General features: G+C 42.3%; 1 protein-coding gene across 1 annotated transcript in view; it reads right to left on the bottom strand.

The window, feature by feature from the left end:
- Ltn1 (listerin E3 ubiquitin protein ligase 1) overlaps nt 1-9,107 on the bottom strand; it is a 52,436-nt gene extending 43,329 nt beyond the window's left edge. The window contains exons 1-4 of the mRNA XM_090348376.1: nt 8,938-9,107; nt 6,336-6,539; nt 4,506-4,604; nt 2,538-2,768 (exon numbers count right to left, since the gene is read on the bottom strand). Coding sequence (XP_090204502.1) covers nt 2,538-2,768; nt 4,506-4,604; nt 6,336-6,539; nt 8,938-9,069 — 666 coding nt within the window. The 5' untranslated portion in view covers nt 9,070-9,107. The remainder of the gene's footprint in view (nt 1-2,537; nt 2,769-4,505; nt 4,605-6,335; nt 6,540-8,937) is intronic.
- Between the last annotated feature and the right edge of the window lie 2,233 nt (nt 9,108-11,340).

The following is an 11,340-nucleotide window of genomic DNA, read 5'->3' on the forward strand; positions in this document are numbered from 1 at the left end:
GAAGAGAAATAACAGTACATTAAGAACAACAATCACACAAGATAAAGCTCTTATTTCCATATCCTAGCGTTCCTTTCATTTAGCCTTATTCTATATGACCTTATGTATCTAAGTTTTGCGCTATTGTAATCCTCTGCTAGGAGAGTCCTAAGTATGTACTAAATATTACAAATGAGGTAAACCATTGAGCCTATGTTCCTTTGGGTCTGGCTTACTTCACTTAATATGATTTTTTCCAAGTCTTTCCATTTCCTTACAAATGGAGCGATGTCATTCTTTCTGATGGCAGCATAGAATTTCATTGTGTATAAATACCATCTCTTCTTCATCCAATCATCTGAGGGGCATCTGGGTTGGTTCCATACCTTCACTATGGTAAATAGTGCTTCAGTGAACATCGTTGTGCTAGTGGGTTTAGTATGTCCTTGTTTCTGGACGAGTGGAATTGCTGGGTCATAGGGGAGCTCTATTTAGTCTTTTGAGGAATCAACATACTGCTTTTCAGAGTGAATGAATGAGTTTACACTTCTACCAACAGTGTAGTAGTGATTCCTCCTGGCCACATCCCTGCCAGCATCTATTATTAGATTTCTTGATAATGACCACGCTAACTGGAGTGAGGTGGAATCTTAAAGTTGTTTTGATTTGCATTTATTTTATGGCCAGAGATGTCGAGCATTTTTTAAGTCTTTAAGTCTTTAGCCCATCTTTTAATGGGATGGTTGTTTCTTCGAAGATTTTAGAGATTCAATTTTTTTAGCTGTAGGTATATTTTAGATATAAGGCCTTTTGTCTGCTGTATGGCTAGTGAAGATTTTCTATCACACTGTGGGCTTTCTATTTCACTTGCTACCTATGTCCTTTGCCATAAAAAGCTCTGCAGTTTAATACAGTCCCATTGTCCAAACTTTAATTTGTTGTGTTAGGATCTTTATTAAGAAAGTTTCAACCTATGCCAAGGAGACCTAGTGTATCTCCTATTCCTTCATGTAAACTTTTCAGGTATCTGCTTTTACCACAAGGTCTTTGATCCATTTGGAATTAATTCTGGTACAGGGTGACAAAGAAGGATCCAACTTTAGTTTTCTGCAGGTGCTTAATCAATTCTGCCAGCACCTCTTGTTGAAGAGGCTGTCTTTCTTCCATCCTATTTTTTTGGTTCCCTTATCAGATTAGGTGGCCATAGGTCTGCGGGTTGATTTCTGGGTCTTCAGTTTCTTACCACCAATTCTTATCAAAAGAAAGTTTCTACTACTCACTTAAGCCACTTGATCCTTTATTTATTTTGCTACAGCTGTGCAGTACATCTAGGGGGGAAAAAAAAAGACTCACCTCCCCTTCTCTCTTTTGAAGTCTTCCAGCCCATAAAATGAAGGTAATAGTGTTTAAAAGTTGTATGAACAGGGGCCGGGAGTTTGGCCTAGTGGTTAAAGTGCTTGCCTAGCATGCATGCAGACCCGGGTTCGATTCCTCGGTACCACATACATAGAAAAAAGCCAGAAGTGGTGCTGAGGCTCAAGTGGTAGAGCTCTAGCCTTGAGAAAATCCAAGGACAGGGCTCAGGCCCTGAGCTCAAGCCCAGGACTGGCAAAAAAAAAAAAAAAAAAAGTTGTATGAACGGAAGTGGGGCTATGGCTCAAGGGTGTAGGGCGGTAGCCTTGAGCTGGAGAGCTCAGGAACAGCACCCAGGCCCAGAGTTCAAGTCCCACACTCAGCTCCCAACATCACGACCGACCAAAAAAAAAGTACAAAGCCAGGTGTGGTGGCTCATGTCTGTAATCCTAGCTATTCAGGAGGCTGAGATCTGAGATTTGGGGTTCAGAGCCAGCCAGGGCATGAAAGTCCATGAGACTCTTATCCCCAATTAATTACTAGAAAATCAGAAATGGTGCTTTGGCTCCAGGGGTAGGGCAGTAGCCTTGAGCTGAAGAGCCCAGGGACAGCACCCAGGCCCAGAGTTCAAACCTCACAACTGACAAAAAAAAAAAAGTTAAAAGTGGAGATGTGTCTCCAATAATAAAGCATGAGTCTTGAAAGGAAAAAGCCAAGTCAGAGTTGTAAGTTCAACTGAGGCTCTTAGTTCAAGCCCCAGTATTAATGCACACACACATACACTTATGATAATAAATTACAAATGTAGGTGTAGCATTTCTTTGAGTTTGGTGAGATATTCTAGCAAACTATTGGAACTCAAGAGGGGATTCTGAGCACCCCTATATTTAAGCAGTCACAAGGCAAGACTTGGAACTCAGTTTGCAGGTGGAGGCAGTGTGGGCAATGAGCCCACAACTTCTAGTAATACCCGCAGGTAGTGTTAGAACTGAAGGAAACCAGAGGACACCTAGTTGATGCAGAGAAATCCCTAAGTCTTTTCAGGTCACAGAAGTCACTGTATGTTGACTGAGGTATCAGTAGAAGAAAAAACAAATTAGTTATTCCTGACACACCTACAAAATCAGAGATTATCATTGTAACATGCTGTATGTCCCTTTAAATACTTAAGAAAACACAGATATATAGTGATTCCAAAAACTTACACTTGCAATTTCATCTTTACAAAATGCTATGGCTTCTGGTTGTTTGCTTGGAGGAAAAGCAGCTTCAAATGCATCTTTTGCCGCAAGTGCCGCTGGTGCATATGTATCACACTGAGCCATGAGCCAATAGCCCATTAAGCTTTTTAAATAGGGAGCCAAGTGTTTCTTTACTTTAAGGATAAGTTTTTCAAAAGCTTGTTGTGTGGCTTCTCGAACACGGCGGTCATGGTCCTGTTGAAAACATACATGTCGCTTAAAAATTTTTCGGTAGGGCTAGGAGTTTGGCCTAGTGATAGAGCTTGCCTAGCATGCATGAAGACCTGGGTTCAATTCCTCAGTACTACACACATAGACAAAAGCTGGAAGTGGATGCTGTAGCTCAAGTGGATACTGTAGCTCACATGATAGAGCTCTAGCCTTGAGAAAGCCCAAGGACAGGGCTCAGACCCTAAGTTTAACAAGAATTCACCTACATATAGAGGCATACTAAAATCAATCATTAAGAGGTTATGAAGAGTTCAGTGATAGTACACCTGTTTCACCCAGATAAGGCCCTGAGTTCAATCTCAAGCAACAAAAACAAAAATTGTTTTGAAATATTGAGAATATAGATGAGGGTGTTATTTTTTTTCAAATCAGCAAAGAAAGGGGTGACAGCAAAGGAAGGGGTGACATTGTATTCATGCTGGGCGCAGTGGCTTATGACTATAATCCTAGCTACTAAGGAAGCTGAGGTCTGAGGATCGAAGTTCAAAGCTAGCCCAGACACTAAGATCCATGAGACTTTTATCTCCAATTAACTAACCAGAAGTGGCGCTATGGCTCCAGGGGTAGGGTGGTAGCCTTGAGCTAAACAGCTCAGGGATAGCACTTAGGCCCAGAAAAATAAATGTATTCACTACCTGACATATATATGCAACACCTCTGTACATCAGCTTAATAATAACATTCTCTTTTTTTATTTCATTTTTTTGCTAGTGGGGCTTGAGCTCTGGGCCTAGGGGCTCTCTCTGAGCTCTCCAGCTCAAGGCTAGCACTCTACCACATTGAGCCATAGCGCCAATTCCTAACATTTTTTTAAATAAGAAAAAAATCAGGTATCAAGTGAAATAACTCTCCCTTTTTCATCCTCTCCAAAGAGAATATATGCCAGGAAGGTTCAAATCTAGACTAAGTATAAGGAACTCATTCTCATGCTTTTACAATGAATATATGAAGCAATAAAATAACTCCCCAAAATTTTATGACTGAGAAGCATTAGGATGATTCCTCAATAAAGGTCTAGCACTTCAATAAAGGTCTGGGCACTGTCCCAGACCTTGTTTGTTCACGGTTAGCACTCTACCACTTGAGCCACAACACAACTTCTGACTTTTTTTTTTTACATATGTGGCACTTAGGAATTGAACCCAGGGCTTCACGTACATTAGGCAAGCACTCTACCACTAAACCACATTCCAGCCCCCCCCCCTCTTTTGGGGGGAGGGTGGGGTGGGTAAGCTGGTCCTGGGGATTGATCCCAAGACCTGTGCACTGTCCCTGAGATTTCTTTGTTCCTCAAGGCTAATGCTCTATCACTTGAGCCACAGCTCAGCTTCCAGCTTTCCAGTGTTAGAGATAAGGGGCCTCACTCAAATTTCTGCCCAGGTTGGTTTTGAACCACAGTTCTCATATCCCAACCTCCTGAGTAGCTAGAATTACACTTGCTCTTATTATTAAGACAGAGTCCTCTTACTATGTAATCCAAGCTACCTCAAACTTATGATCCATCTTTCTCAGTCTTCCATGTGTGCATCACCATGCCCAGCAAAATCTAATTTCAGAAAATAGAGATTCTCTACATATATTCTTTACAATCCAACATGATCCAATATATGTAACAATACTGACACAGCCACTTGAAAATCTCCAAGATTTTAACCAAAATAATTTACAACAGAATAACCCAGTGAAAGTCTTAATACTTACAAGTGAAATTTTGCAGAAAATTCTTGGCCAATATGGAAGAACTCCTTTCACAATTTCTGTGTCTCTAACTGAACACATGGTTCCAAATTCCTGCATTGCCTAAAAAAAGTTAACACCATTCAGGAATAACATCCATCACATTTGTGCATAGTTAAGTTTTATCGTGTTCTGGAAGGTTAGTCTATTTTATATAACAAGGGAATGCATTATTTTCTATGCTATTTGGGAAAAATTATTTCATAATCTACTATAGTCAAAACTTTTCAGCTTCTTTATTAACATATACAAATATAAAAATATGGGGCCGGGAGTTTGGCCTAGTGGTTAAAGTGCTTGCCTAGCATGCATGAAGACCCGGGTTCGATTCCTCGGTAGCACATACATAGATAAAAGCCAGAAATGGTGCTGAGGCTCAAGCGGTAGAGCTTTAGCCTTGAGAAAGTCCAAGGACAGTGCTCAGGCCCTAAGCTCAAGCCCAGGACTGGCAAAAAAAAAAAAAAAAATATATATATATATATATATAAATATTTATAGTGTTGAACCAGATGCCACTGGCTCATGCTTATAAGCTTCACTATGTAGGAGGCAAGACCTGAGGACTGTGAATTAGCCTGCATGAACAAGAAAGTGGTAAAGCTCTTACCTCCAACTTATCATCAAAAACACTGAAGTAGAGATTTCAGTCAAGTGATAAAATACTAGTATTGAGCAAAAATGCCCAGAAGCTAGGCACCAGTGGCATACTCCTGTAACCCTAGCTTCTCAGGAGGCTGAGATCTGAGAATTGTGGTTCAAAGCCAGCCCAGAAGGCGAAGTCCATGAGACTCTCATCTCTAATGAATTACCAGAAAACCAGAAGCGGTGCTGTGGCTCAAAGTAGTAGAGTGCTAGCCTTGAGTACCATAAGTCCAAGTCCACAACCAACCAACCAACCAACCGACCAACCAATAAAATCTCAGGGACATAGAGATTGTAATTAGAGATTCCCTCATTGAACACTTGCTTGTTAAACTTGTCATTTAAAATATGATGTAAACATAAGCCATATAATGAATGATTGTTGTTCTTAAGGTACTATGTTGTCTCTCATCACTTTTGCTGTCCCTTGGTTATCTCATATTGTTATACTATCTCACTTTGTTACCTGATATTTCGGATATATTTGTATTTGGTTATCTGAAATTGGATAGGGAAGGGGGGAAAACAAGATGAGGAGTGGGGGTGGGAGGGAGGGAAATGGGGACCAAGACACGTGAAAGGGTATCAATGTATGGGAATTAATGCACCATCTATCTGGCAAATGTCATGTAACCCTTCTATTAATTACAATAAAAATATATGAAAAAAAAATCTCAGGGACAGCTCCAAGGCCCTGAGTTCATGTCTCAGGACCAAAACACACACACACACACACACACACACACACACACACACACACCACAATTTTAGTGTTGAACCAGGTGGACTAACACCTGGTTCATACTCCATACTACTCCAGAGACTCAAAGAAGGGTCACTGGGCCCAGGACTTCAGATTACCCTTTGCAACACAGAAAATCATCTCAAGAAATGAAAAGTTAAAAACAAAAACTTAAATTACATTCTCTACTGGAAAAAAGAAATGCTTAGTCAAAATTATAAAGTGGTTCCAAAAACATCAGAGCATAAGTGGTAACCCAATTTAAATGTATGTGGCAGAAACAAGTAGGACTGTAAAGTAACTATTTAATGACAACTTATGGCTCACTTTTTCTCATATCAAACATGCTAATGACATTTGTTTTAACAAAAAGATATTCTTAATCATTTATATGAAATAAGAAAACTTGCTTTTAATTTTGTTGTAACATCTTTCTTAGAAAGTTTCCGCAGCACCATTCGGAAATCAGAATCTACAAGACTGTCTATTTCTTCAGCTCCTTGAATAGCAGGAACATAGCCCAGGTCACTATGAGATGTTCCAAAACCAATAAATCCAGGCACGGTTCCCTGTTCTTTGGCCAGGAGTTCTGCAGCTCGGCCACTGTTTGAAGGCTGACAAGAAAATAGAAAGAAAATAAGTCAGAATCCAGGAAGAGTTCAAAATTGAATTTTATAATTTCTTAATTCTCATAATTGGAGCAAACTTTTGACTATTCATTTATCCCTAACTTATTTCACCTATTGCAATATTCCCTAAGTGTCATTACTTCTATCATGATGGACCTATCAAACATGATCCTAGGGATGACTTCTTGGTTTCCTAAACATTAGAATAATGTTATAAAGTAGTACAACCCACTATTTCCACTTAGTGACTCAGGATACAAATATAAAGGCTCATTGAAAAAAAATTTCAAGGTCGTTGGTACCACATACATAGAAAAAAGCCAGAAGTAGTGTGCTGTGGCTCAAGTGGTAGAATGATAGCCTTGACAAAGCCCAAGGACAGTGCTCAGGCCTTGAGTTCAAGCCCCAGGAGTGGCAAAAACAAAAAAAAAAACACAAAAAAACAGTGCACTGCATGTGATGTTTCCACATTTTAGCAAAATTTGTATCTGACTTTCACTTAAACTATTTATACACACAAGTTTAGTGGGTATTGATGTAAAGTTAGTGAGTTACTTGAGTGTGATCTTTTCATTTATCTATCATTCAACAATTATTCAGAAACAATCCCAATGCGACAGTTCTATTGACAACTTCTAGAGAGAATTCCTCAAGAGTACAAAGCATTAATTTGCACATACTCAAGCCCAGCTTAACCTTTTTGGGATAACCTTATTTTTAGACAGCTGAGCATGGGTAGACCTCTCCTGTGGCTGAGATCTGAGGATTGCAGTTCTAAATTACCCTGGGAGCTGGGCTAACACCTATAGTCCTAGCTACTCAGGAGGCTGAGATCTGAGGATCCTGGTTCAAAGCCAGTCCGGGCACTAAAAAGTCCACGAGACTCTCATCTACAATTAATCACCAGAATACTTTGGGACCAGGAGTTTGGCCTAGTGGTAGAGTGCTTGCCTAGCATGCACAAAGATTCCTCAGTACTTCAAACATAGAAAAAAGCCCGAAGCAGTGCTGTGGCTCAAGTGGAAAAGCTCTAATCTTGAGGAAGTCCAAGGACAGTGTTCAGGCCCAGACCTCAAGTCCAGGACTGGTCAAAAAAAAAAAAAAAAGATAAAAGAAAAGAAAAAGAAAACTGGAAGTGGCACTGTGGCTCTGTAATATTCTTTTAATTTTAGCTTATATTAAGGAGTTTTCAAAAATAAAATGTTGAGAAAATTTTTAAATACAAATTAAGGCATTAAACACAGACACAAGTAAACCATTTAGCGCAGTACTTAACAAGTACTAGTATATTTGTTAATGGTATCTTCCAAAACAGTTTGAAAGATCGAAGAACACACGACACTGAAATCATTAGAATTAGCTGAAAAGCAGTTAAATTAGCAGGAGAAATTAGGATGTATAATTGGATTTTGCTTCGTACAAAAAATTCCAGCACCATAAAAAGGAAAACACACACACACACACACACACACACACACACACACACACACACACACACACACACACACACTGGGATAAAATCACCTGTGTTCAAAACACTAGAGAAACAGGACAGTCAATTACATGGTATGTTAGAAGTCATAAATGCAATGGAGCAAAAGCCAAGTGAACAGAGGAAAGGATGGTTCCAATTTAAAAATGGGGTGACAGCGGTGGCACCTGGTTGACACTAGGCTCTGGACAATATGCTGAAGTGGGCACAGGAGGGGAAGACTGGGAAGGAGAAAAAGAAATGTACTCCAATTCCTGACTTACATAACCGTAACCCCTTGGTAATCACGTTTACAATAACAAAAAAACAGAAAAAAAAAAAAGAGGGGTGACACTGTCAAGAAGCACTGTACTCCATCGCCTGCATACAAAACTACATCAGCATCAACGCCAGACCTGGTGGAACATGTCCAGTCCAAAATCGGAAGCTACAGGAAGGATGGGGGGGGGGGGGCCTGGGAAGACGTCGTGACCGCAGAGAGCCAAGAAGAGGGATGGAGAGGCGGGGAGACCGTCCTCGAGGGGCGCTGGCCTTCATCGCGAAGGTCGCGGGAGGCCACGCAGCGGAGGCCCAGATCGCCCGGGACCCCGGAACGCACAAACCACGTTCTCGCTTCCTCCCCGCTCCCGGCCTCCGCCTCCCTCCCGTAACCTTCCAAGTCAGCGCGGGCACCGCACCGCCTCCTAAAGCCGGCAGTACTCACCGCGGCGGGCGCCGGAGCTCTCCCCTCACCATCCCCAGACCAAGTCCCCCTCCCCGGGGAAGCTCCGGGCTCAGAGAGGTCCTTCCCCACGCACAGCCCGGGGCCTACACGTCGAAGACCTCCTCTCCGTCCCCTCCACACACACACACACACACCCGCCAGCCGACCAGGCTGCCCTCAACGCTCACCCTCAGGTTGCCCTTGGTCCGCTGCTTGTTCTTCCCGCCCATGGTTGAGGTGCAGGTGCTGCTATCACTCTTCGGCACGGAGGTTGACACGGCCGGGTCACTACTTCCGGTTGGAAGCGGAAGAGGTGTCATCGTTAACAACTTTTTTTTCCCCAACCCTCCCCTTCCGCCCCCCCCACCTCAATCCCCTCCTGGCTCTCCACTTCCGCTCCCGCCTCCCGGCTGCGTCTCTGACCACTCGCCACGGGAAACGTCACAACCGAGACCCCGCCCCTAGGACTGACGTCATGCCTAGCCAATAGAAAGCCTAGCATTAGAGCCGTGGCTGTCCCAGCCGTGCTTTTCCCAAGGCTGTCGTGGTACTCAGCCCATGAAAGACGTATTGCGCTGACGCGTTAAGTTTTACACAAGGGTAGCAGTAAAATGCGCAAGTAGGAAAGTGTTCGAGTTTTAAAATGATGGCGCTCATCAATCGGCCTCATAGAGAGACTCAGGGCCTATGTGGGGGTAGGAAGTCAAGTTCTGTGTCTTTGAGCTAAGGTTCCCCTTGGGGTTTGTGTGTGCACGTGTGTGTGCTGGTGTGTGCTGGTGTGCGCGAGTGTCAGTCCTGGAGCTTGAACCCAGTGGCTGGGCTCTGTCCCTAAGCTTTTTTTTTTTTCCCTTTTGCCCAAGGCTCTACCCCTTGTGCTGCAGCACTACTTCCAGTTGTTTTTGTTGTTGTTCCCTGGTTAATTGGAGATAAAAAGAGTTGTAATGTGGAAAAATGGAAAATGTATTGTTGTAATGGGATTGTGGAAATAAAGGACTGTGGCTTATTGTTTACCCAGACTAAGGCTGTTATCTTGAGACATTCTGGATCCCTCAACCAGATACATCCTGATTATAGGTAACGGTATGAGATTTATAGTGTGAAACGCTCAGCATGTTTGCAGGCCTTCTTTAAAAACCACCTGCTTTTATACATGGGACTGCACTCCCGACCTTGGGGTGTAGTCCTGGCACAGCTCCTTCCCTGCTCCATAAACTTCTAACATCCCGATTGTGTTCCACTACAGAGTCTCACAGACTTTTCTGCTAGGGCTGGCTTCGAACCATGACCCTTAGATCTCTGCCACCAAGTAGCTAGAATTACTTGCGTGAACCACCTGCACAGCACAAGATTTCCCTTACAAAATTTGAGTCCTGCTCAAAATTTCAATATTCTCTAGATCTCTTTCCATACCAAAAGTTCTGATTATATGTGACAGAATCCATTGGAACTTCAAATATAGAACCGACTGCTGGTGGCTCCCACCTGTAATTCTAGCTATCGAGGAGATAACTACAGGGATCTGGTGATCATGGTTCAGAGTGGGATTGGGTAGAAAATATTATCTCTAACTACCATACATAGATCCACTCATGTAGTGATTTTGCTTCTGAGCATCATGTTAGAGATTGGTTCTTGTGTACAAGCCTTTTCATTCTCCGTGAAGACTCGGTAGTGGAAATTATTGCTCCTTTATTCGACTAGCTTCCTGTTAGATTCCAAATGGGGAGATAGTGGGAGACTGGGATGCCAGAAGTGATCCCAGTAAACTGCCTTTTTCCTGGCAGCAACAATTGCTTTGGCCAAAAGCAGTCTTTCTGCAAAGAACCAGGCAGTTCTTCTGAGGTCTAAGACAAATGAATACAATAGTCTTGAGAAATGATTTAAAATATTTTAATATCATGGAAATGTTTGTACAGTATTATGTTTTAAAAAGCCTGGCACCAGTGGGTTACTATTACTCAGGACACTGAGATACAAGTGTCTCAGTTTGAAATCTGCCAGGACAGGAAAGTCCATGAGACTACCCTCAAAACAGTCATAAGTGGAGCTGTGGCTCCAGTGGGAAAGCACTATCCTTGAGCCAAAAAAGCTCAAGGGCAGCGTCCACATTGAGTTCAAGCCACAAGATGGCACAAAATAGGGAAGATGAAAGTAACATGTATGCCCCAAATAATAAAGCCAAAATTTAACATTGCTTTGGGCACTGGATTATAGGTGATTTGAAAATGGGAGAATATGTTTACAACCAAAATGTCAAGTATCCACAAGGGTAAAATTAAACTACATTTCAGTAATTGGACAAAATCTGGACAGCTAAATCTTGAAGGTACCACCAGATCCCCAAGGGGGAAACCATTTTTCTAATTCTCTTCACTGCAATGAAATTATTTCCCCCAAAAGATAGCAACCAAAAGGGAAAATAAAAAGTAGCCCATCTCAGTATGAGGCGGCTTTCCAATGGAATGCCCAACCTGGAAAAGGCCACATATCATGACTCCATATCTCCAGCTACAGCACAAAACACACCTGGCTCCTTTGCCCCTGTCCAGTTGTCTGACACAAGTGTAATCCAGTGGCAAGTACGTCACCCT

This window comes from Megascapheus bottae, chromosome 1, assembly GCF_031878675.1.
Source record: "Megascapheus bottae isolate mThoBot1 chromosome 1, mThoBot2.hap1, whole genome shotgun sequence".
In the NCBI taxonomy this organism is placed as follows: Eukaryota; Metazoa; Chordata; class Mammalia; order Rodentia; family Geomyidae; genus Megascapheus; species Megascapheus bottae.